Here is a 27,379-nt window from a genome sequence, read left to right as displayed (position 1 = left end):
TATATTATTGCTCCGTGCTTCCTTGTCAGTACATTAACTACCTTTCCTTCGTTTCTCTCTACTTCGCTTGCAGTGGGGGGTATCGACCAGTACTTGGATTCGAGCAACGAATACTGGCAAAATGTGAATGACGCCGACAGCGCCGTTCGCCAGGTGACTTATAGAGCATGGTACAAACACGCCGACTGGTACCTCGGCATGTGGGGATGCACCTATTTGCGGCTCCTGTGAGTTTGCCACTTCCTCTACGCCCGCTTGCTCGCGTTGGCCTGCGCTACGGGCCTGCGATGTGGTTTCGCCGGCTACAGGAAGACTCCCGACACCTGGTGTCCTTTAAAACCATTAGAACTGTTCGTGCTTCTCGTTAATGCAGGCGATCGCTTTCAGGAGCAGCTACCATTACCATGAATAACAGAGGAGACGTTCTAGACCACTTGACATCCATCACATGACTGTCACGTTCAAAAATAGCGCGATGGAATCGCCAGCGGCATAACAACAAATGGCATCCAGTTGGCATTAAATTCCCAAAAACATCTTTAGGACCACCTCAGGACGTCCATAACAGTTCCAGTGACCTTGGGCAGTGACCGAGGGTGTGCAGAACAGCAGGTGATGGGCAGCTAGTCTTAGCAGCACAGGCTGGGCACTGTCCCTGTAATGCGGCGTTTTACGCTAAAGCGGTATGTGAGATGTTCCTCAAGACAGGAGCGAAACTTTAACCGCTATCTCGTGACAACTCTCAAGTGTCTCCCCCTACCCTTGTCGCCTTCTTTAGAGTCGGAGCTCACCATTCATACCGTGACCACCCCCGCATGAACTCCAAGTGTTTCTTAGAACGTTTCCCTTGATCCTGTGAGAGACGCAGTCGTAAAAAGCTTCTAAACGCTTCTAAACGCACCAGGCAGCCAAGGGGTGAGAGCCCTCGAACACGCGGTGAATTAAGGGCGAGAACATGCGCACGAGATATGTATATATGTACACACTCAATTAGCATTTCAACTCCCAAAAACGTCTTTAGGACGTCCTCAGGTCGTCGATAAGAGTTCAAGCGCACATTGGGCAGTGACCGAGTGGGTGCAGTACAGAAGTTGATGGGCAGCTAGTCTTTTGGGTGTGTGTGTATATATATATATATATATATATATATGGTTTAACGTAAACTGGGTAGACGTGCGCAAGCGTGTGCTTAGCCTGATTAGCTCATGGTTTCGCTTTGCTGGGTCGTCGGCACGCCTGGCGACTATATTAGACTCAGGCTAAGCTCCTCCGATCAAGGTTAAGCTCAAGTGCTCTCACGCAGCGGCCTGTGAAGCTGTTCTGTTCGCGCCGCTGTGGATTCGACACCCATTCGTGGATATTGGTGTCATTTCTTTTTTAACTTACCGTTGCGTCGATCTTGCTAGGCAACTGCACATGATCCAAAGATCACAATATTCTTGGTCGGTGTTGGTGAGCGTGTGAGTGCTTTCACAACAAATGCGCCGTGAAACATCCCCAAATATCTGGCCACCCGTTGCACACAAAAAAAATTGCAATGTTTTACAGCAAGGCTTCGTAATATTAGGCGGAACGGAGCAGTATCGCTTCTAATCTTTTCTGAAGCTTCAAACTCAATCCCTGTGAAGAGGGCCCTCGCTGTTCCCAAGCTGCGCTCGTATATAGGGCTTGTTAGTAGTAACAGCGTAAGTGCGACAGTGATCTTAGTCTTTTGTCACCGGTATCGTACCCTGCACCAAGGGATTCAGGAGGCGTGAGAGGAGTCGAGGCTTAAACGATCAAGAACGCTTGCCTTTCCTGAATATCGCGATTGTGATAAGCCGCGTTGAACTCACCTTTCTGGTTAATATTGATTTCTCGGCGTGTAGTTAAGCAAATAGTTTTACTGCTTCTGACTGGTCGTCTGTTTTCTTCATTTCATGTTCGTGTTTTTGTATGCATGGTGGCATGTTGTCTTCACTATTTGGCACATTATTTTCGTCATTGCTTTTCCTCTCTATGTCTTTTTATATGTTGATGTGCCTGCTTCCTTTTTGTTTGTTGGTTTCGTTCGTTTCAGGCTTTTATTTTGTTTTTCGCGTACCTGCCTGCCTGCTTTTGTGCTTCCTGCGCACTTTGTGTAGTTGTATGATCATTGGTCTGGTTTGGACTGTTTGTACACAAGCACGCTTGTTTTTTTCTCCTCGGTCTTCTGAACCCTTACTTGTTGGTTTTATTCGTTTCCTTTTCACTATTTTATGGACCTTTCTTGACTTCATGCTTATGACAGAATACAAATAATATCGCTGGTGAACGAAGTGAAGAGAAAATAGGAGGGAATTTCTTCTGCGACAGCATATACAATGTGGAATAAGAGCAGCCAAGTGAATTAAAGTAACGTATAAAACGGTTGCATTTTAACCGATGAAGATAGCACCAAACAATGCCATAATGGTAATATTGACCAGTCTCGGTAAAGTATTCAAATGGGACAAGTGACCACGTAGGGCGAACAAAAAAAACAATTCCCCGAGTGTCTGATATATATTTACGCCATCAATTTTTTAGTTCAATTTACTTCTGATTTTCAACGCTTAGTTCACATTTCACGCACGCCTGCGATTAAAATCTGCATCAGCATAGGGCACTGATTTGGTCCAAAATAAGGTACTCTTCTGATGGACGGTGGATCACATTATTAGACGTGCACAGTTGGAGACAATGGTGAAAAATGCATGTAAACCTAAGAAGGTGTTTCACCTAAGATTTCACGTTATTTCTAAAAAAAGGCTTTTTGGTCTGAAGACCACTATTTTCTTCTAGTATTGTCAGCGACGTCAGCGAACATAAGAATACAGCTAAGACGTACTAACTAGCAGGCCCTTTACCTAATATTGAATAGGTAACATTTTAGCTTGAGAAAAAACAGCGCAGGAACAGGGACACAAAAGAAGACGACGGGAAATTTTAGCTATTACTGTTAAACTCATTAATTTTTGAGAGGCGTGTAGATCACCGTATTTAATATCCATATCAGTATTTATAGTGTAGAAAATACGTTTCGTTTACCTTTGGCGCTGTAGTCCAACAAATTTTAGCAGCATCGCACCAAAATACCTGTGCTTTCGAGAAGCTTCCAGTCAAAGGAATCTCTCCGGTGCACGTTAACTCGTGGAAATAGCCAAAATTTGCTGGGCCACAGCACTGAGTGTAACAGAGCTTTTGAAGTTCTAAAAATTGATATTGATACTACTTACGGTGGGTTACACACATCTTAGTAATTAAGGAACCTAAGAGTAATAGTTAGAAAGTTAACTATGTAATATCAGTTAATGATCATGCCAGTTACCACTTCTTATCTGTATTTTGATGTACTATGCACTTCTGTCAATGCTATGCCGAGAAAAGCGCTGTGCTAACTAAGAAAGCTTATTTTTAAAAATTGTGTAGTCTTAGGCGAAACAACCTGTATATTGTCGGTAGCATGTAAACATAATAAGCAATGCTGTCACGCTAAGGTCTCATTTTCAGTGGCCTTTATACAAATCAGACATTCCGCAATAAACCTTCTCTAGTATTTTGCGCCTAAGAGCCAATTTGTCCACGGCGTCCCCCATAACCTGAATCGCTCTAGGACGTTAAACCATTTAAAAATAGCGGTTTACATCGAAAAGGTCCTTATTAGAGGCGAAGTTTTTAGACTATTGCACGAGACATTGTGGGATCACTCGTAATTAATAGTTTATATTTTATACATTTCATTTTATCTACATATATATTTTTTCCTTGCAGTGCGAGCTTCTGGGAACAACTAAAAATACGCGACAGCCTACATAACTTTGTACGCCAGCCATTATTAGGATCGCTCAATACTTCTGTCTTTAACGGATTCGCTATCATCAATACAATAATTAGGGACACCAGAGCAGACCATCAGGCCGGCCTGACCTACAACGCAAGTATCTGGCTCGTATTCTTTCCACGCAGCGACGATAAACGTTGCCGATTTTCAAGGCAACCTTTTTTTTGTTGCGCTATCACTATATGCCTCGCTGGCGTAAAAGCAGTCTTCTCTGCGGTTGAAGCGTTCGCTTGCCAGCTGCCAGGGTAGGTATGTGGACTCCGCTAGCACTAGATGGGCCACTAGAGAAAACGGCGTCGTGTTTGCCGTGATTGGCAGGTCGCTTGTGGAGAGATGTTAATCCTGCTTCACATTTAGAGGAAATGTAAGAGCAAATAATAAACGCAAAGGGGAGAGCGGGAAATCTCACTAGCGAAAAAGCCGTTATGTGTGTCCTGGTGGAATTGTAAAAAGTGCTTCGAGGCAGCCATGTCAAAAAAAAAATACCGAAGACACTTTGGAAATTCTAAAGTGTTCTTGGCGAAAGCCTTGTGGTCAACCTACTACTGCTTCCCCGAACCGTTTAGCGCAGAATCACTGGGCCGCTTCGGAGCCACGCGTCTCACTCACTCGACTGCAACGAGATGTCTGGCGAAGGAGCGGCGGTGCTGCTGCCATCGACGACGCGCGCGGGCTCGTTCTACCGCTGTGTGACGTCACGGCTGCTATGCACAGCTGCGCCCCCACCGGCGCGCCGGTTGCTAAGGAGGGGATGAGGTTGCGCCGCTGTGCGGAGGAGAGGCCACAGTTGGCACGATTCCAGCGCACGGACGGACACCGCGAGCATGAGCCATTAAAAAGCCTTAAAAGAAACCGGTGCACGCCAGCTCCAGCAATGTAGAACGGAGGTTAGCGCGCCTGCTGCAGCCTAGTGGAAAGGAGTCAAACCGGTTTCGCGGCACTTGCACCCAAGTGGAAAGGCAGAAACTGCGTCGCGCCACCTGCCGTTTACATCGTCTGTGAAACTGCCATGAGTAAGGCCCGCACGTATTTCGCATGCGCACCTACGTCGCAGTCAGTTTTAAAAAGTAAATCGGTGGTTATTTGACGTTCAGATTTGTGTTCCCCGGCTTCCATGGCTCCTTAAAATGCGTACACTGTACGTGAATGTAAACATAGGAAGGGGCCTGTGTACTGTATATAATATGCGTAACTTAGAGCACTGGAATTAGGCGTGAAAAATAACTTGTATGACAATTCTACCAGTGCTTTGATTATCACAACGCCAACCAGGAGTTTCATATGAAAGAAATATCATCATAAAAGCATTCGGGTAAAAAAACCACTGCCTACGCACGATGCTCGCATCAGGTTAGCTGATGGTCGATCCAAATTTTTATTTTCATTCTTTACAAGTTTGTACCTTTTATTTATTTATTTATTTATTTATTTATTGTACACCTCAAATGCCCCTGAATAGGGGTATTACATGAGGGGAAACAGTACAAAAAAAAATGAATCTGAAATGAATGACATGGGGTCCGTAATACGGCTGGAAACAGCGTTGATATTATCAGTTGGAAAAGGATGGTTACCGAACACGAACTAGAATTATAAGCCTAGAAACAACTCCATATTCCGGAATGTTTCCTTTGCTTTCACTGAGTGAATCCGCGCGGTAAAATGGACCAAAATAATTTTATAAACAAGCTTCGTTACGTGCGATTTCAGCAAGGCATTTACAACAAGAATCGCTAAAAAAATAAATGCGACCGAGACTTCAGTGAATGGGAGGACCGCAATGGCTTCCCTAAAGCACGCAACATTAAATCCCATCAACACCATTATTAAGATGATCAATTATTAGAGTATAATCCGTTATATGTAGCTTTCATAGCTTGAAATAATGACTCAGTTCAAAGATGAGCGGTTATTTGCGCACTGAGTGAGGAGGTTGTGAAGAGTGAAGAGGCATATGTAAAGTTTAGAGCGGCTGCAGCGCAACTATAGGCTTTGATGGGGAAAGTTATAAACTCCCTGTGAGGAAAGGTGCGAAGCGGGAAAACATGATTTCACTTTTATCGACCCCATGCTGACAAGAATGTCTAGATCTTCATGTTAATATGAATAAATATATAATCGCCAATAGTCCCGGGAAACCTGAATAGCTTACTGTAGTCAGACGCTTTGGAAGTTGTCCGAGACTGCATCTACTTAGGGCGTGTAGTAACCACTAAATCCAGCCACTGGAGAAATATAACAAGAAAAAGAATGGATTGGAGTCCACTGATAGCGCTCTCCGGTCATGAATAGCAGCTTACCAGTATCTTCCAAAAAGAAAGTATACAACAGCTGTATCTTGCCAGCACTTCGGCTAAAAGGCGCAAACCTTGACGTAACGACGAGGCTTCAAATGCAGTTAAAGACAGCGCGGCCGAGCTGCGCAATAAATGATAGGTGCGAGGTTCATAGACAGGAAGAGAGAAGACTCCAGGTCGAAAACGCAACGTAAGATTTCTGCTGTCGCTACAGATTTTCCGCAAAGTTTTTGACTGAAATTTGTAGCAAGAACAAAAATTTTTATAGAAACAGCAGAATTTTGTGTACTTACTGCAGAAATGTACTATGGAACTACAGTCGACAGAAAAGTGTCACAGAAAAGGAATTACTGGGGCTACAAAAGATACAGCAAAACAAAAACAAAATTTATTGTTGTGACCAAACAGCAAAATATTCTGTCTCATTTCTGACCCGGTTCTTTCGTTTTTTCGACTGGGATGGATCAGGAAACAAACATGACTTAATGATATCCTAATAAGGGAGTAACTACTCATTGGCGTCTATCCGACCACCGCAATGCGGCTTCAAAAGCAAGCTATACTGCTTCTACAGAAACTTTGTAGCTAAATAAAAATTCGTCCTAGTTAGTGTTTCGATGTCGGGCGCACCGCTTCACTGGAGCAGTCGCTCCATGTTCAACAATTTCGGACAAAAAATTTCGAAAATTGAAAAGTTGTAGGATACTTCTGCGGTAACATTCAAGGCAATGGTCCATTCTTCTGACATTGCGCAAATATTTTTTTAAAGTGTTTTCTCGATGGTATTGGACAGTTAACACAACGATAAAAAACCAACGAGGAACGTTTTTGACGACAGAAAAAACGCTAATGGAAAAAAATTCAAGACTGCCGTTGGGTCATTTGCGGATGTATTGATTGCTGTAGTGGAACCTTTCATGATGTGAAAAAAAATTGTGCTCAATAAAAGGTTTCCCGATCAAAAGTGCTTTTGTCCAGAATTGTTGGATATGCTACCATGAGCTATGCGGGACGTCCAGCAACTACAGGGTGTCTGTAGAAGCTCTATATAGCTTTCCTTTCAAGCCGTATGGGTGCGCTTGGGTGTATGCCAGTGAATAAGTACTCCTTTTTTAGAAATCTACTCCACCTTGGAAGGTTGCCATGTACGTTTGACCATTAATGATATCGTAGTTGAAATCAATAAGAGGAAATGACCATGAGGGGAGCATGTACTGCGAAGACAAGGTAACGGATAACAGGCAAGATAAAAAGATAAGGCAAGCGTTGCACGGAGCGGCAGAAAGTTGGGTGGGTGCGTGAGATTGGGATGTTACGGCGATAATGTGGACGGAGCAAGCGCAGGAGAGGGGAATTGGAAGGATATGGGGCAGACCTTTGTCTTGCAGTGGGCTTTTCTTGGTTGTTGATGATGATGATGATGGAGAAAAGTTCTTGCAAATGCGAGTAGAAGCAGGGTGACGCTGAAACTGGCGTGAAAATGCGCACACGCTCCTTGCATTTCACTTTTTCATTTTCTTCGTCTCTTTCAGTGGACCATATTTCGTGGCAAACAAAATCCCATCGTACCACCAGATTGGCGGTTCCTACACACAGCTGCCGTCTGGCCCGTAGGCCCTCGAGGTATACCAGAGTTACACGTCAAGAACTTCATTGGGTGAGATGTTGCAACCTGTCTGTTTCGTCCTTTGCGGTGTCAGTGCACGTTAAGAGCTCCTCGTGGAGATCTTACGCGAGTTCCGTTCTCGCGTAGATTTTTATCTCTTTCAGATGAATAAAACTTAGACAATGCTTAACCTACCCTCAAGAGTACCATGCGATAGTATCATAGCTTCGTACCGTACAAGTACTGTTCTTTCAAAGATTCATAGATCGCATCGAGTCCTTATACCACAACTGGCGCAGTGGGGAAGCTGTTTAGCGATACGCCGCTGCACGGTAGGTGGATGCTCCAAACAAAGCCAGCAGTGGGGCTTGATAGACCGAGGCCCATAACCCGTCGCCCACCTGCCCACCGTGACAGGTGCGTCACCTGCCTTTTTGTGACAAGGAACGGATGAACGCCGGCTTTTCATGCGAACGGGGCCTGTGAACCTATCGCATTGGTAAATAATGCAGAAGAGGTTGCCTGGGTAAAAATCCCTTGCATGTGCAACTTGGATAGGCCAATGCAACCCAATAAAAGGAGCAGCTCTGTCGTCCAAACTGGCGAAGAAAAAATTAAAAAAGTTAGCAATAAGAAACCGCTTCTAAGGAGCAGTAAAAAGCCTCAGCAGTCACAAATCACAAAAAGAATTGAAAATGATCCTTAGCTTATGTTTATTTAGTTTAGAAGCTCATGCTCAATACATAGCAATTTGTTTTTAGCCCGGGCCGGAAGTGGGATGGACCCGAATTAATCAGCAGCATTCCACTATTGCGTTCTTCTTAACCCACGTGCACCGGAAAGACGCTGAAACTGACATAAGTCATGTGATTAGGCTTCAACGGGTTATCGAACCTGACCATGGGAACAAATCGTTCGAGCTTACTTGTTTTTGACCGTAAACCGTCTTAACCAAACAGCATAATATGCCACTTCTGCAGCAGTGATTGGATCCGCTCTGAACCAATGGAAAATTCTTGCAGCTACAAAAGACTTCTTGTGGCTATTTGACTTCACTGTCGTCCAGAAGACGCTGCTCACTCCACTGCTAGGTTTTAGGGCGATATAAAGTCGCATTCCCTGAGAGCAGCTTGAGTTTAAGGACACATGTGAGCTGGCGCATTCTGGACATCAACATACCTGCCAGGAATTTCCATGAAGATTCTCGTTGAATGCCTCACGTAATACGGTAAATATTAAGAATTTGCCTCCAAAGTATAATGCTCTAAATGCCCGCCCTAAATATTACAAAGTTGGGGACCAAGTGTCATGCTTACTTTTCATGTACTCCTCCATTGGTCTCCGGATCATGGTGGTAGGCAGGTTTCGCAGCCGTCATTAATTCCAGAATAAAATTCTGCTGTATGTGTCCTAAGTATGAGTAAACTAAATTTTCATACCTGTTAGCGGAATGTTTTTAATTTAGCAATAAAAAGTCGAGGCACTTACCAGGAACTGCCGTTTGGCCTCAACAAATCCTAATGAACGATTCTGATAACCACACCAACCTCAATATTTGATTAGTGTACCATTGCACTAGCTGTACCAGTGATTTTTTCCCAATGTCGTTAGCGGCTCATTTCATCCAAAAGTGCTTTCTTGGGTCGCCCTGAATAGACACACTTTCCATTGATTGCTCACCCTATTAAGCCAGTTGGCCCAAACCTGTGCTTCATATTAGGAAGGCGTGTCATCACCTTACCAGCCATCATGATTTCATCGATTTCTTCAGGCTGCCTTCTTTCCTTTGCTCACATTTATTCACGAAACAAAGCTCGAAGTATTTCAATTTTTTTTATAGCGACATCGTACTGCGTTTGCCACCCTCGACTTTGGGTTCACACTTCAGATTGAAATCCCAGTGCAACGTTGCGCCGGAAAAGACATGGCAAACTCACACTGGCTGAACATACATAGGTGGAAAACGTATTGAGTGCCCTTCCTACCAGCTACCATGCTTCTATACGGCATGTTTCGTGCTTGTGATCAGACTGCGGCGCAGGTCAAGAGCATGCAACAGTCAGACAAGAAGAAGACACATACTGCATGGCCCTTACGTTTCGTCTTTTTTGTAACAACCTGCGACAACAAGCTGGTAGTGTTTGGCTCTTGACAGCGATGTCATGATTACTTTTCTACGCCATTAATAGTGCAGCCTTACTTTAATGGCTTTTGTACTCGATTATGGGACTACTCCTTGGTTGGCCATCGTCCGCAGAGTTGCCGACATCGTGGGACTGAGCACGAGTAACACGACGGACGAACCCAACCGCGTCCAGCAGACCCTTTATGCCCCCGGATTATACTGGACTTCCCCACCAAACCCGATTCGGCCGCCCAACGACAACATGCGAGGAATGGTGAGTTCCCACGCTGGCGTTATGAATAAGAAGCGTAGCAAAGCAGACATTTGGGCTAGTTGGTGTGAATTCATGGTGGAAAAAACAGCGCAAACTAAGACAGAAAACACAGAAAAGAGGGGAGACACTACAAGCGCTGACTCGCAACTAAGGTTTATTAGAAAGAACAGAACACAATATATACAAAAATCACCCACGACTGCGTACGTCATAACAAATTACGTGCAAGCGTGCAAGATAATCTAAACAGAAGCATCGCGCGTGTGCACCCGGTTATTTAAGTACCTAAATTCCAATTCTGACAAGGCCACTGAAGGATCACTCACGCACCGTTTGCCGGTTTTTTGGATAAAGAACGCTTCCATCAGCTCCCGGGTCACCTTATCTTGGTGGAAAAAAAGCACGTCAGTTTTCGGGAAAAGGGGTGTGCATTTGCAAACCCGGCAGTGTGCGGGAAGGTTGTCTCGCGAGTCACTGCCGAGTAGGTTGCGGTGCTCAAAGAGCCTTACATTTACACAGCGCCCCGTTTGCCGATGTACTCCTTACCGCAAGACAGTGGCAACCGATATACAACACCCTTTTTGCAAGGAATGAAAGGCGCCACATGTTTTGTTGTACAGGCCTTGTGCCCGCGTACCGCCCGCGTACCGTCAAGCCACTCCTCGGTTATGAGTCAGGGCACTCAAAACTAATCAAGGACGGTTTCGCTGTTGCGTGCCTTAAAGCCGCCACATCTAGGTCGTGCCACCACCGTGTTGCGGAAAATGTGTCAGAGCAAGTAGTACGATTGAAAAGCAGTGGTTTTCCCGACCACGTCATCTCCAGGGCAGTATGAAAAGTTCTGAGGTGGGTTAAGACAGGAGCCAACGGAAGAGGCCGTGTTGACAGTGAGCGCCGTAGGCCAGCCGCAATTCCGTACGCTCACAGGCTTTCCCATGGGTTAAAGAGCGTGGCAAAGAGGTACGATGTTAGGGTGGTGTTCTCGGCTCCTAAGAAGCTCGCTGCAATTTGCCCACAAGTGGACAAAAAACTGGCGGCTGGTGTCCACAAGAATCGCAAGGCCTGTACAACAAAACATGTGGCGCCTTTCATTCCTTGCAAAAAGGGTGTTGTATATCGATTGCCACTGTCTTGCGGTAAGGAGTACATCGGGCAAACGGGGCGCTGTGTAAATGTAAGGCTCTTTGAGCACCGCAACCTATTCGGCAGTGACTCGTGAGACAACCTTCCCGCACACTGCCGGGTTTGCAAATGCACACCCCTTTTCCCGAAAACTGACGTGCTTTTTTTCCACCAAGATAAGCTGACCCGGGAGCTGATGGAAGCGTTCTTTATCCGAAAAACCGGCAAACGGTGCGTGAGTGATCCTTCAGTGGCCTTGTCAGAATTGGAATTTAGGTACTTAAATAACCGGGTGCACACGCGCGATGCTTCTGTTTAGATTATCTTGCACGCTTGCACGTAATTTGTTATGACGTACCCAGTCGTGGGTGATTTTTGTATATATTGTGTTCTGTTCTTTCTAATAAACCTTAGTTGCGAGTCAGTGCTTGTAGTGTCTCTCCTCTTTTCTGTGTTTTCTCTCTTACTTTGCGCTGTTTTTTCCACCATTAATAAGAAGCGGTTGTGGCAAATCCGAAAAAAATTGGCTGTGGCTTAGCTAAGATTAAGCCTGGATATCTCGAACCTAAAAGCTGCGGCAAGGCGGAGGAGGAGCCAACTAAACTGAAACCAAACTGAATACGGTGCAGTCTTAGAAGGTTGCTTTAGAGGCATGTACTGTGGCGTGCATTCCTCTCGGGTGTACCAAGATATGAGAGACAGGCATTTGCTTTCCTTAAAAGCAATTTATACGGCGCGGTTCGGGTATCCACCGAGATATGAGAGAGGCAGGAGTCGTTTCCTTTCCTTAAAACCAATTCTCTTTTCATTTTCCTTTCCTTACGGCGCCGTTGGGGTGTCCACCGAGATTTGAGGGGTTCCTCATGCACAGCTTGGTGTGACGTCACTCCTTTCGGGTGTACTCCAAGATATGGGAGACAAGCATTTCTTTTACTTAAAACAAATTTTCATTTCATTTCATTTTCCTTAAGGCCCTTACGGTGCGGTTCAAGGTATTGATGTGCTCGGGGATCGGGACCAGGGTCTTCACCGCATTAGGTGGTGGTGGTGGTGGTGAAAACATTTATTTCAGAAGGAACAGGAGGTGTTTGGATCAGACCGTAAGGGCAGCCAGACTACGGAGGGAAGCCTTCGGGAGGAATAGCAAACTTGAAAGTTTATTTTACATTATGTACAGTAGCAAATAGACCAAAGTCAGAAAATGGGGGAGGATGATCTGGCACACCGCAGATTGCTGCTTAAATGCAGTTAACATTCCCCAGGCACCCAGCTAGGGAATCTGATCTCTGGTTGAGCGTCCAATTGGCCGCTAGCGTCTTCTTAGGCTCCGCCCTCCCCACGTGGCCGCGCACACCGCACAGACACACATACATGCGGGCAAGGAGGAACTTGGCGTCTCTCAGTCGCGTACTGTTTCACCAGGCCCAAAGGTCGTTGCTGCTGTGTGATAATCCTGATCGATGGGGACGCGTACGCTGACCGCTCACACCGGTGACCTCTTCAGGGACAAAGCCGTTACGCCCCTCCGCTGTGTCGGCTCCTCAGGGCGCACGCGGGCACTGAGTTGGCGGCGCCGTCGCCCCGCCGTCGTCGCCACTGGGTCTCGTCCGTCGGTCCACGGGTAGTCCAGGAGAAGCGCCGCACTCAGCCTCCCCGGCGAAGGGGATTAGACGCCTTTGTGTACGCCGACGCCGTCGCCAGTAGCTGCCCCAAGCAGTGTCTCTTTTGTCTTCCCCGAGCAGCAGCGCTTCGGCCGAAGTGGGCTGATGGCGCCCGGCTGGCTCGCCTGTTTCCGCTGCCAGTCCCCAGGAGCGCAGTCCGGCACCAGAGCCGCATTCAGCATCGCCGGCGAAGGGGATTAGAGCTTTTGTCCACGCCAACGCCGAGAAACAGCAACGCTTTTGGCCGCATACCTGATGGCGCCTGACTGTCTCGCCGTTCTCCGCTGGCTGGGCCTCCGATCATTACAGTCCGTCCGCCGCCAAGAAGACGTCACGAAGTGGTGGCAGCTGATCGGTGCACCACGAATGTACGTCAGTGTCCGAGTCCTGCTCGACAGGTCGGCCAGGAAGCCCTGCACATCTTGCAGTGGTCCTCGAGCATTAGTGATCAGGCCTACGCTAAGACCATACCTCCAGCAGGGCAGCACACGGCCAACCTCAGAGAACTGCCAGGTTTTCGGATAAGGTTAAACAAAGGCTGTCAATTTTGATACATACCACAGCCCTCGCTCGAAAGCGCATGCCTGGAAAGCTGGCCTACCGGACCTAGTTGAGCCAATTTTGTTTTCTTTTGTAATGGAAGCCACTCGCTTCGGAATTTTGATCAAAGAAAACCGCTCCAACTAAACGACAAAGAGAACAAAACGGTGACGCTTCAGAGATGCAAATGCGGAGAAAACAAATCCAAACATTTTTTTTTCTCGGGAACTTTAAGCACTTCCAATAGGGCCACGGAAAAAACACGTGCTGAGGCCCTCGCGCTTCAGTTTTCTCGCCCTCTTTGTAATGGAGTTCAACTCGTAATTACCACTAGAATTACGAATGTGCTTACTTCCCTTCATTTGCGTGACCGCTTAGTGCCGTCACCTTTGCTCAACCCGGCAAAGCTTCCCTCCATATCGGAGCGCAACTCACATTACTCTGTCTAATCCTTAAACAAAGAGTCTCCAGGCGCATATGCCAGTGTCCTACAATGGTCCGTCTTTTCCAGCATTTCCGCGTGACAGCGGGCGCTGCTATACATAAGCACTACCTGTGCATTGTCAAACCATTAGCATTAAAAGAAATGCAAGACCACTGCTTCAAAAGTTAATGACCATACCATAAACTACACATACTCAAAACCTTTTCGGCAGCAGCAAAAAAAGAAAAAGCAAAAAGCAATGACTCATTCTCGGAATCTGCTAACTACCCCCGTCGCGACACGAAGGGTCCTATTCTTCAGCCGCGCTCGGCGCGGTCGCAGACTGACAGTAGCTTGGGCCGCCTAGACCCGACAAAAGCCGAAGAGCTTATGTGCGCGTTCATTTCATCGGGCTCCAGACGCCACGCGACATTGATTTGTTCCGCACCCCGGTCGCGCGTCTCGACCACCTGACCAGGACTAAAAGAATGCGGGAGGGGGACGAACTAAGAAAGCAATGCCTACGAGCATTCCCCTCTCGATTCAAGAATGGCCTTAGACTGAAACGCGTTCTGCTGCGCTCTTTCGGGTGGTAGCTATGCTTGCTTCTCTGTGGCCTGCTACAAGCTTCACTCGTCCCGCAACAACTACCGCAGCGTCGCCACAATGGGTCAGGTGGCTTTCGCTGTGTCTCAACTCGCCGAGTCATTCTAGCCCTCGTGCGGTGCCTGTCGCATCTGGCGTGTCGCGGGTACCGGCTCGGCCGATTGCACTGTTGGCTGGCCTTTAGCTTTCCAGTGTTTCCAGCTTCCCAGTACTGTGGCGCCATATGCTCTGGGTCTCCCCGCTCCCCCGTAACATGGACACCGACATGCACGTAAACAGGCGACAAGCGCGGGCTCGGGCTCTTGAGAGACAACACGGCTCCCGACCCGGTGTATATTATGTAGACGTAGCAGGCCCATCGCCCACGGGATTTTACACGGCCGCTGTCGTTCACCAGGAAATGCACGTTGATGGACTCTCTTTTCGAGCCCCGAATTCAATGCGAGCCGAGGAAGTAGCGATAGCGCTTGCTGCCGCCCACGCCAATTCGAGAATCATCATTACGGACTCCCGAAAAGCATGTGATCATTACTTGGCAGGGGAGATCTCCCCCTTAGCTGCTTGCATTCTAAGACGGACTGCCACTGATCCAACACCCAAAAGAATCATTTGGGCTCCTGGCCACCAGGGCTTACGAGGTAATGAGGCCGCTGACGCGGCTGCCCGAGCGCTTACTCACCGGGCTCCTCATCCCAGCTCTTCTGGCTCGGAGACTAACCAGCCGCTGCTGCGATTCAAGGAAATTATAACGCATTATACCGACATCCACCGCCTTTTCCCGGCCCCTGCAAAGGGGCTGAGTAAGACGGAGGAGCGAACTTTAAGGCGCCTGCAGACAGGTACTCTACTCTGTCCTGCAATCTTAAAGCATTACGATCCTAACACGGATGGGCGATGCCCACACTGTGGGGAGACCTGTGATATCTTCCACATGGTGTGGGCATGTACTCAAAATCCCCACCTCCCCCCTTCCCCTACCCCTTCCAGAGGCATGGGAGACTGCCCTTCTCAACTGCTCCTCGCTTGAGTCCCAAAGGGCTCTGGTGAAACGGGCTAGAGACGGGGCATTGTCATGCGGTGTCCCGGACTAGGGACGCCGACCATGTAGCGTGGCCACTCTGTGGCTCCCAAACTCTATTTCAGAAATTAAAAGTTTTCACCACCACCACCACCACCACCCCTCCAACCCCGCTATTCCCCCCATCCCCAACCCAACCCGGGAGGACTGGGAGGCGACCCTGCTCGGCTGCCACGACTTACAGGCCGAAGAAGCCTTAGCCGGGCGGCGGCCACCGCCACTGGGGTCCCATACTAAGGACCTCCACCTAGTGTTTGTAAGGATCGGTTCCTTACGGGCTGATCCAAGCATACCTCCTGTCCTTTATTATTAAATGTTTTCACCACCACCACCATCCACCGAGATATGAGAGGGACAGGCATCGTTTCCTTTCCTTAAAGGGATACTGAGGCGGTTTTCGAATCAGCTAACCTTCTAGGGTTTTGAAGTAGTGTCATTGCTGATCACGTCTATGAAATTATTTTTTCGATTTTGGCTAAAACAGTGGCGCAATCACCAATTAAAAACGCGATGTTTAAATTTCCCGCGCCCCGCGCGAGCGCAGGAGAGGGGAACAGCGGAGAGGGAAACCTCGTCCATGTCGGCCAGCGTGACGTCATGTTGAGGAGCCGGGGATGCTTCGGCGCACCCGAGCGCGCTTTCAGCGCGCGTTGTTTCTCGTGCTGCATGCGTTGTTCCTCGTACTGCGTGCGTTGCGACGTACAAAGCGTGTCAGCCGACCTTGAGAATCAGATTCAACAGGTACTACTCTGCGTTCGTGTCCACGAACAACTACGGCCGCGACTGTGTTGTCTTCCACTGTTTTCCGCAAGACCACAAGCTCGCAGCGCAACCGCTCGCTGCTGTGACGATAAATTCAAGCCGTGTAAAGCAAGCTTACTCTGCTCGAAACACTTTCGTAAGAGCGGCTACAGGCAGAGCTTGTCCTAGTGTGATCTCTGGAGATTTCTGTCGAAAAGGCGCGGCTGAACCATGACACAGTTCCATCGATTTCCTCGCGCATAAGAGGCGTCTCACCATTCCGAAGAAGCGCCTCTTTTAAAAGTAGAAACATGCTCACTTAGCCCCTGAAGAAACCATATAGAGGCTTAAGCATGTGTCGCACTCCTCAGCTTAGGTGCGGCCAGACCACCTGAGACGTGCTCAGCAAGGCTCGGTTAGTGATTTTATACTCGGTTCGACGTGTCCAAGCAAGCAAGCAAGCAAGCAAGGCAAAGCAAGGCAAAGCAAAGCAAGCAAGCAAGCAAGCAAGCAAGGCAAAGCAAGCAAGCAAGTAAGGCAAAGCAAGGCAAAGCAAGGCAAAGCAAGGCAAAGCAAGCAAGGCAAAGCAAGGCAAAGCAAGGCAAAGCAAGCAAGGCAAAGCAAGGCAAAGCAAGGCAAAGCAAGCAAGGCAAAGCAAGCAAGGCAAGCAAAGCAAGGCAAAGCAAGCAAGGCAAAGCAAGGCAAAGCAAGGCAAAGCAAAGCAAGGCAAAGCAAAGCAAGGCAAAGCAAAGCAAGGCAAGGCAAAGCAAGGCAAAGCAAGGCAAAGCAAGGCAAAGCAAGGCAAAGCAAGGCAAAGCAAAGCAAGGCAAAGCAAAGCACAATAAAGCAAAGCAAAGCACAATAAAGCAAAGCAAAGCACAATAAAGCAAAGCAAAGCACAATAAAGCAAAGCAAGCAAGCATCGAAGCTCTTTATATGCGGCATCTCGTTTAATCCTAGCTAAGCAATTAAAATGAAAGCGTTCGACGTTGATTTCGGATGCAAATTTAAGAGAGAAATGAATGCCAACCGAGTTTTTGCAAAAAAACACCGCAACCTTACTCGGTTTCTTTATCAAGTTGTGGCAGCGGGCGAGTTGCAGCTAGCTTGGCTTTTAAACACACATATAGTTGGCAACTACTTCACTGAACTTAAACTGCAAATCTATGAAGGGCGAACGTTTCGATTAATATTTTCTGGCATCTGCTGAACGCGCCAGGAGTGAAGCGTATTTGTGCGCGTATTTGGCTTGGTTTCCAGCGCACCATGATTGCGTCACTATCTTGTGGTCACATGCCTCGCAGTGCTTGGCCACTGCGCTTCGCTAATTTTGACACAAACTTTGTGCTCCTTCATCGTTCACTTGAAATACTTTCTTGCCCCAACCTGCAACGCCGGGTACTGAGAACAGGATTTACACAGTGCTTTGGGCCTTTTCTTTAGGATGACGCTCTTCCGAGCGAGCCAGGAGGCGTACGGTGGTGGTAATCGACTTGAGTATTGTTCGCACCCCTTCCTTTCCGAGAATACGAGCCGATGTTGTGCTGGCCCCTTTTACGCATGGTCTGTATCGCGTCTTTGACGCTGGCGAATGCTTGTGCTAGGCATAGAGTTTTTTGCTTGTGTCTTTTTTGGTTTCAGGCGATACGTGGAATGAGCAAACTGTAGTATCCTTTTCTTCGGTGGTCAGTAAAAAACGATAGTCGCCGCATTCGCTTTTACAACGACACGGAAAGCTGCGATCTGCCCTCAACGCAGCGCCGGATCCGCATCGGCAGCTTCTCCAGTCCTCAAAGTGACGTCACGACCTCTCTTGACCAATCACGGGCGGCGGCGCGCCGCGCGGCGTGCCCCGCGGCACAGGCCGCATATTTCGGCTAAAAAAGGCAATTCGCGCTTGTTTTTGCCTTATTTGGATGCGATATTCCAGTATACAGCATGAAAAACTATAGGATGCCGCTGCCAGCCCGATTTTCAGAAAAAGTGCTTCAGTCTCCCTTTAAAACCAATTTTCTTTTCATTTTCCTTCCCTTACGGCGCTGTTCGGCTGTCCACCGTGACGTCACGTATTTCGCGCATGCGCACCTGTGGCTTTTTCTCACGACGGGGCCCACGCTAGCCTCGGTGTTGACTAGCCTAGTGAATTGGATTGGAAAGCATTTATTCCGGAAATGCAGATGCAGACGGTCCGCGCTAGATGGCCACCAAACCATGGCTGGCGGCGACCTGAGCGGCCCACTCGGTGGCCAAGGCTTGAATGCCCGGGTCCGAGCTGACCAGCACGGCCTCCCATCGCTCAACAGATGGAATTCGTACTAGATCCTCCGGTGGAGGTTCTTCTTTACATTGCCATAGTATGTGGTCATACGTGGCTGTTTCCCCACAGAATCTGCACTCGGGGCTATAGTCATACGGGTACATTTTTGATAATAGATAGGGGGTAAAAAAGGACCTCGTTTGGAGCCTCCTCCAGGTGGTCTCTTGTGCCTCATCCAACGTTTTGTCAGGTGGTAGAAATTTGTCTTTCCTATTTGTAATGAGTTGTAATATCATGAAAAGATGCCAGCACCTCCTTGGAGTAATCCATGGATACGGACGACCCACCGACTCGGTTGGCGAAACCTCGAGCCATGTTGTGGGCCGCCTCGTTTCCCGGATTCCCCGAGTGAGCCGGCACCCATATCACCTCAATTTCCTTGTAAGGTTCCCTGGTCAGTTTCAGTATTCGCTGTGCCGCATTCGAGATTCTGCCCCCCGCAAAACTACGGACGGCCAATTTGGAATCCGAGAAGATTGTTTCCGCGTCAGTGCTAGCTATGGCTAGCGCCCAGCCTAGTGAAGCTTTTCGCTTCAAAACGCGCAGTCCTTCTGGCACATTATGTTGGGGGTCGAGGGAGAGTTTGTTAGGACTTCGGAGTATCGTGAACCTATTCCTCTGTATCTTCCCCAACACGCTTCACATTTTTGGAGGACACTACACCTTATGTTTTTGCTTTTTCTACGTAATTATGCTTTCAGTATCTGTGGAACATATGCCCGTTTTTAGAGCGCAGCTCTTTGGCGTCCGTTCCTGGGTTTCGCGTCGGCGTCGGCGTCGGCGTCGGCCTCGTAACCAGCTCCGCCCCCAGTGTCATGCTTTTCAATTGGTCGAAATGCTCGTGACGTCACAGTGCGCGAATTTCAAATGGGGCCAATTGTACTTTGGCTAGTAACCATGCAACCAATCAAAGGGATCGTATAGTGATGCTGCAACTAAGTTGGACTGAGTTTAGTTAATTGCTTAATTAATCAATTAGCCTAATTAATATAGAGGAGAATGAAGAGGTCAGAAGAAAAGAAAAGAAAGACGCGCGCCGCAGCGACAACAGCGTCCGCGGAAGGGGACGCTGCTGAAAAAAAAACAGATAAGTACGAAGCCGCGTTCCCTCCACCACCACGCACTTCCCCACTCAGTAAGACGTTGCTCGTTTCATATACGTTGTGTCGAACATCCTAGACAGTTCCAACAATTGACAGGTTAATGACAGAACACGATGGATAGAAATGCAATAATGTAAATATGAAATAGCCTAATTAACCTTTCTAGTTAGACCGCATAAATCTATAAAACCGAGAACGAAATTGGTCGAGTTGGGGAATCGAACCAGGGTCTCCGGAGTGCGATACGAGCACGCTAGCCACTCCGTAATGCCAGCTGAATGGTTTGGAATGAACAAAGGCGCGTCTAGCTAATACGGCGTCTTCGTTCACTCCCATCTTCCCCCTTCCCCTTACGGCGAGGTGCAGGTGTCCACCCAGATATGCGAGAGAGATACATTTCCTTTCCTCAAAAAATAAATTTACCGTCCAGCAAGGCGTACAGCCGAATTGGCGATGGCGTTCTGTGGACTCCCTGGCAGCGTTGCAAGACGCTGTCGCGTTCCACTCTTACAGGCGAAGCTTAACATGTTAACCACACATCAGTAACACACGCAGACAGCCAATGGACGCGTCATTCGCTGGCAGCACTTGATTCATCATTCACAACCACATTCTTAACGTACGCTCCCTTGCCGCACATGCCAAGGATGTACACCACGATCACATTCTGCGCCATTCCTCTGTAGTTTGCTTTGCTGAAACCTGGATGGATCCCGAAGAGCTTCTCGAAATCATAGATTTCCTATACTGCTGTGGTGCTCGCAGAGACCACAACACAGCGGCGGGAGTCGCTATCTACTTGCGCACAGGTCTCTCTGCAATACCAGTCGAAATGTTTGGCACGTCACATGAACTTGGCGAACTGTGCGCCGCAAAGTTGCCCAACAGCTTACTGGTAGTAGCTGCCTACTTCGCCCCTACCGCACTCACGAAAGACGTCGTGCACTTCCTGCAACTCGCATTAACCGTCCATCGATCAACACCGATGTTAGTAGTGGGGGACTTTAATGTTGACATAAAGACAAACAGCAATTTCCTAACACTTATGCGGGAGAACATCCCGTTCCTCTCGCTCGTAACGCGTCCCACGGCTGTGACAACCTCGCGAGGCACTTGTATAGATCTCGTCTTTGAGAATCAAGCATTGGTGTACCAAGTCGAACATATATCAGTCTATTTCTCCGACCACAAAGCTTCCTTCATGACTGTCAAGAACTGTTAGTGGAATCTTTGTTAAAGGAATACGTGTGAAAAATAAAAAAAAACTCTGTGATAGCGCATACATGTGTTGCTCGATTTCTTTGCCTCAATCTATCGAAAAGGTGAAACAGCTTTTTGCTGCGCTCAAATTTCGCATTAGGAAGTAACGTAATCGTCGGTAATTTTTTTCCATGCCGATGGATTGCACAACAAGGCGGGCATTACGTGCGTCGAAGTATAATTAAAAAGTGATTAGTTCAACAAAATTTGAAGCGAACCACGACGGATGCGCCTTATGTTGTCCAGGCAGATGAAGATGAGAGCGATTAAGCGGCTGTGTGCTGCCGTGGCCGCCCGCGCTTGGACTGGCTGTCCTTTAAGTTGCCAGTTGCTTGACACTGCGAATTACATCCGCCGTTTTTCTTCATTACGAACACTTAAAATTGCTTGAGGGATCGGATTGCTCCCGCTCTGAAACTTCGCTGCCGATGCTCCTGTCAGAAACAATGCCTGAGGACTCAGGGCCAGAGTCCCGGGGTCTAGCTGCCACCCGTCCTCTGCGCTGGAGCTTCGTGCCTTGGGTGAGCACCCGTAGAAAGTGGGATGATTACCCGTAATTGAGCGCTCTTTCTAAAATTACGGACGTGACGGACGTGCACCCCAGGTAGCACACGGCAGCGGGCCAATATTGGAAATCCACTGGCAAAGCGTGGCCCTAACTAGGCCCATAGTTGCCAGTGAGCATCCGATATTGGTTGTGCCACTCCTTAGCACATCCAACAATGGCCCTGGTTGTCCAACGCTTTACCAGTATTGGCTGAGCCATAATTAGATCCTGGCTATCATGGGCCAGGTTAGCCAGGATTGCCCCACTGTTTGCCATTGCTGGCTGTGCCATCATCGAATCCTGGCTATCATGGGCCATGTTAGCCAGTGTTGTTCCACTCTTTGCCAGAATTGGCTATGCCATTTCCGGGAGCTGGCTATATTGGCCTAGGATTGCCACCGCTTATCCAGTGTTCAAAGTATACTGGCAAACGTTGGTAAACATTGTGTCATCCATTAAAATGGGTTCAAAATTATTTTTATTGTCGAGTACCATATCGGCAGTTCATAATTTTCGAACGCGCTAAAACATGCGAGTTCAAAGATTTGGTTTTATATATTATTATATTTTAACCGAACACTTTTGCAGTTTGTGAGCAAAGCTACCCATGATTCCGTTGGAAAAGCTGCACTCTGGTTGCGCAGTGAGCAGCAATAATACGTTTAGGAGAATTGCGATCGAAGTCCTGTTGATCAGAATTAACGTTCTGATTACACCCGACACGCCTTCAACAAAAATTGTCAACAGGTGCCTTCAACAAAAATCAAATAAGTTTCATTTGATTAAATTTTTGGAATAAAAAAATCACTTTTTTTTTATTCGCTCTAGGAATTCACTGCCGCAGTACGCAGCTGGTGTCTGCTTCAGGGAGATCGCGATACAAACGTAATAGATTAGCGCAAGTGCATTCGCTAAACCGAAATTGTGCCCAGTTTTGGCAACGTCCAGAAACGAAGCAGTCGCCTCGTAATTTCGAATTATGCGTTGCGCTCGTGAAATATTAGGCGGGTGCTTCATAAACGCACGCGGACACGTGCTAAGCGATTCCTACGCTTCCCTACGTCTTGCCCTGTGATCGCGCCTTTCCTGTGTTTTGTGATTTGCTATTTCCTTCCTTTTCTGCAAATCGTTGTGTTGGAAATTGTTGTTTTTGACCATTTTATTCTTCTGTTGCGTAATTTGCATTGGGGGCTATATAGCTCTTGCTCACGTCTTTGCATATTTACTCGCAGGTTTTTTTTTCTTTCGAACATCACCTTTATTGATGAAAACCATCGAAAGTAGTTGCGAACCACAATTCAACATGCCTTTGTTTGTTTGCTTTTTGCGCGAAACCTCCACCCCAACAAACAATTTGAGGATTCTTCGACGACCACTGAATAAATGGACTGACAACTGGCGTTAGACGCATGTTAACCTAGCTTGTTTGGCGCATGTACAGTCGGGGACAAAAGTCTCCGGACCACGTGTTTCTCAAACGAAGCTTATAGCTCTACTATCAGACAGCGGCTGGAGAGCGCACTTGTGCAGATGAAAGAACAAAAATTTAACTTTTACCTCCACAAGTGTGGTCTCCAGCCGCCGACTAATAGCAGAGCTATCGACTTCGGTAGAGGAACATGTGGTCCGGAGACTTTTGTCCCCGACTGTACGGTACATGAAACTATGAAAGAGCGCGCATTCTGCTTGGATATTTTTTTTGCTTTATATTTTTGTTATGTGGTAACATTTTAAGCTATCTTGAACTAACAGAAGCCACATCATACGGCCCCACAAAATACGCGAGTGTCTCAAGTCGTTTTGGCGAAATGCATCTTGAAGCTCCAAGTTTTTCACTTGAAAATTTTCAGGCTTTTGCTGCAGCTTTGTAGCAATACTTTGACGCTTCCGTGTTTCCCATCCACTTCTCTCTTGTAGATATTGCTTTCTGTACTGCCTGTGGCCATGTGACTCATTCTCCAAAAATTCCAAACCCTTTTCACGTGTTTTGGCCTCTTTCCCTCTCTCTTTCAAGTCTTCAAGTCCAATATCTCCCCACTTGTTCTCCCGGCCGTGCCCTTTTGCAGGGAGCGGGCTAACCCCCCACCCCGCGAAGCGCTATTTTTTCTTTTTGGTTGTCACTTTCTCAAACCTGTTTTCCCTCGCACGCAGCTACGCGCTTCGCTGTTCCTCCACCTCCCTGTCTCCACCTTTCAGCTCGAGGACTTTTCTCGGAACCACAAAACCTGTGTAAAGGAAAATTACTCTCTCCCCTCCAGCAACCCCCCCCCCCCCCCCCCAACACACACACACCATCGTCTCCACTGCTCGTCTTGGAACCGCGCGACTCATCACAATAAGACATTCTTGACTGCACGGCGGAGCTCAACCACGTGCAGAACCAACGCGACGAAAATGCATGCACACTCGAGCTAGCACCGTTCATAGTCTGTGCACGCGAAAAGCCACACTCATATATTAGGAGAGCTCCGACGCTGTTCGTACCGCCTGCAAGATCTTTTGTAAGTACTAAAACTCTTTTACCTTGATATACGTCTGGAAGTTAAAGTGGTTTTTGTAGTAAATGTTGCTTTGACTACATGCGCCTTTATTTTTTAGGCAGGAGAAGAGAGCGAGCCAAAAAGCACGAGGACGACTTCTGTGTACCCACTCTCATTCGAAATGGCTTGCTTGACGTCTTGCGCAGTGGAATTGTGGCCGAATGGTGAGAATTTAATTTTTCGTCTTTGGTGAGATGAACTCACTAAAGATTCACTACTTTGGCTAACAGCGGGTTTGAACTCATATGACTTGAGATAGGATGCATTCGGGAATATGTCCTTTACCGCTTATGCACGACGGAAATCAGAACCGCTTAATTAATTTTCCACTGCAGACTAGTTGGTAAGGATATGTGTAATACTTCCGTAGTGTTTCTTTTTGCCTTCTACTCTTGCAGACTCAATAGAAAATCCGCAATTACTGGTTAAAGCTTTTGCCCAAGTTCTCTCGCAATGAAAAAGGGCATTACTCTGGACTATAAGACTAGTATTTTTGTGTGGTTTTCAAGTTGCAGTTTCGAATCCAACTATAGCATGCATGTGAAGCAACTAAGGTAAAACAAAGGTGCCCTGAGTTCCTTGCGTTCAGCGTATTTCGTCAAAAATCGCAAGCCGCATTTTTAACCCCATTAAATAAAACTAATCAAAAATGTTGTTTTGACGTCCATGTGGAAGAGACGCTACAACCTGTGCATGTTTACTGGAATAAAAAATTACCTCGCAATTTAGAGATACGAGTTATATTAAAACAAAATAATACATTAATCTGTTTTCAATATCACATTAATTTGCTTATCTCGCATTGAATATATTTACTGGGAGTGCGACACGACACATTGGACTAAATTAAACCATTTGGTATAAGAGAAGTTTAGTAAATTAAATTCCACTTTGTGCAACTAATGTGGTGCTGGTTCTTAAGAATAAATTTAAAATTATCGTGTAAAATATGTTGCTAGTGTCTTCACGAGGACTGTGTTTCACAAAATTCGGTGTTATTTAATCATGTTTGTTTTTCTTCTGTGATGGCCATAATTCAACTTACCATGACATCATGCATCTCTTTGCAGGCTTGGCGCTTCGTGAGGCCATCGTGCAAGAACTGGACGAGGAATTTCTTTGAATGAGTCCAGCAGTCCCCTTGCAAGTGGAGTGCAACGATTACTTTGGATATGACTGATCAGTTCACTGGAGGACAGCTCCGTTGAGCGCTTTATGGATGCCTTAGCCGTGCCGCAGCAGCTTGCCGAGATGCTTTGTCCAACCTGATCGGCACGCACCAAACTTGAAAATAAATTGTTTTCCCACAGCCTCTGCCACCATGCTCTTGGGCCACTTTTCTTTACTCCCCACGGTGGCTGGTGGTAGCGCAAACCATCCTGTGTGCGCTAGAAGCGTGATTCTTGTAACTCAAAGCAATAAACGGGTCTTTTTTCTGGAATTCTTTCGCAACCTCATTTATGAATATTTACTAGGTAGAATGGTATGTATGTACATCCATCCACAGTGCCGGTCATTGGCGAGTGGGTTAATTGCATGTGCCAGCGTTCGAAAGCTGGATTCCATTATTCCAAAGCTGGAAACCATTATTCGAAAGCTGGAAACCATTATTCGAAAGCTGGATGCCAATATTCGAAAGCTGGAAACCATTATTCGAAAGCTGGCTACCAATGTTTGAAAGTTGGCTACCAATGTTTGAAAGTTGGATGCCAGTATGAGACCTTTGCTGGTCCATGCTGCAGAACGAACATCGGGACTGCGTTGGCCGCTTGATCGGCCGAGCGTTGGCCCAAAACTGGCATGAAAGTAAGGCCAATGTGTGAAGTGGTAGCGCTCGGCCCAAATGCCAGTGTAGGACCGATGTTCGTGCCAAGTTTTGCCAACACTTGCGCGACGTTCGGCCAATGTTGTTGTGCTGCCTGGGTGGTCGATATCGGATTTCCTTGGTCTTCGAGAAGAGATTTTCGACGTCTTCGACCGCACTGCCATCTGTAAGCTGCGCGCGGAGGAACTTCCACAGTCATACCGAAGAGGTCGTGACCTCTACAAGCGCGTGCAAGCTATGCCAGAGAGCGCCAAGATCAACAACATCCTAAATGCCATTGACCATGATGCGTTCCAAGTGCTCCTGGACAAAACTTCAAAGACCATTGCTCATGTTATCAGTCAATGCTAGAGCTAGGATAAACTTCGCCAAAGACGCTTTGCTCAGTAGTTCTCCGCTCTCGCAGCCGGAGCCTCTTGCGGCCCTGACGTTTCACTCCGAACTGACGCCACTGCTGAACCATATCAAGCGGTCTGTTCGGGAGGAAGTTGCACATCCGGTCTCTGTAGTGCCCCTGCATCTCGACTCTACTTTTCCTCTGGTGTCGTTGCAGCAGGTCTTCCGAGCCGAAGTCGCTGAAGCCCTTCCAGCTGCCTGTAAAATTCCTTAAGTCGCTCTCCTTGACCTACATTGAAGCTGTTGCCAGGTATCAGCGCCCCCTCCAATCGTCGTCTCCTTCACACACACAGAAATGATAGCAGACACAATGCTGCCGTGTTTCTAACCAGTCAGCCCTCCCCGCGAACAGGACTGTTTCTACGAATGGCTCCGGTCCCTCCTCCCTCACCCCCCCACACACACACAGACACACTTCCGCATATTTGCAATCCTTGGCACAGATCGGACAATGGCCCTGTTTGTTTGCCCTGTGGATTCAGAGGACACGTGACCCGCCACTGTCATCGCCGTATGGCCAAACTTCAGACGCTTCGCCCCCTGTCTGCCCACCTCAGCTGCTTCGTTCTGCTTCTCCATCTTTGTATTTAAATCCGCACACAACCACCAAGCGTTCGTATGCGGTCCGTTCTTCCCCTTTCTCTCGTCGTCGTTCGTTGTCACCAAAACTCTCTCGTCCTATCTCCATTGAGCAAGGAAACCAGGGGTGGTATACTATAGGCGTCGCCTCGGTAGGGATGTGTGTTTCTGTCCGGGCTGATTCGCTGTACGGAGGCGAGTGGCGTCGGCCTGGGAGCTGCCTTGGCTCAGCAAAAATGTTTCCAAAAAACCATTTTCAAGAATGCGTCCTTACGTATGGGAGTAGCGTGCTAACGGAAGCTAAATGCGCCGCCGCGGTGGCTCAGCGTCCTCGGCTGCTGACCCAAAAGACGCGGGTTCGATCCCGGCCGCGGCGGCTAGAATTTCTTCGGAGGATTGGATTGGAAAACGTTTATTGTCAGCACTGAGCCCTAGTGGGTATTATACTAGGTGGCTTCGAGCCCATGGCTCTTGGCGACCTTGTGAGCCCACTCAGT

At 47.6% G+C, this 27,379-nt stretch overlaps 1 protein-coding gene and 1 long non-coding RNA gene across 2 annotated transcripts in view; both read left to right on the top strand.

Annotated features, from left to right (window-relative positions):
- Nucleotides 1-7,347: 7,347 nt before the first annotated feature.
- Nucleotides 7,348-27,379, top strand: part of LOC149347594 (uncharacterized) — a 44,362-nt gene continuing 24,330 nt past the window's right edge. Inside the window, exons 1-3 of the mRNA XM_089541608.1 lie at nt 7,348-7,365; nt 7,671-7,795; nt 10,002-10,143. Coding sequence (XP_089397734.1) covers nt 7,348-7,365; nt 7,671-7,795; nt 10,002-10,143 — 285 coding nt within the window. The remainder of the gene's footprint in view (nt 7,366-7,670; nt 7,796-10,001; nt 10,144-27,379) is intronic.
- LOC149347595 (uncharacterized) lies at nt 23,633-25,396 on the top strand. The gene is made up of 2 exons (XR_016292544.1): nt 23,633-24,246; nt 25,153-25,396. It is a non-coding gene; the product is annotated as an uncharacterized LOC149347595 (long non-coding RNA).

Source organism: Amblyomma mixtum, chromosome 4, assembly GCF_055824585.1.
Source record: "Amblyomma mixtum isolate Tamu chromosome 4, ASM5582458v1, whole genome shotgun sequence".
Classification (NCBI taxonomy): domain Eukaryota; kingdom Metazoa; phylum Arthropoda; class Arachnida; order Ixodida; family Ixodidae; genus Amblyomma; species Amblyomma mixtum.
The sequence above is the reverse complement of the archived record's forward strand: the minus strand, read 5'-3'. Positions and strand labels throughout refer to the sequence as shown.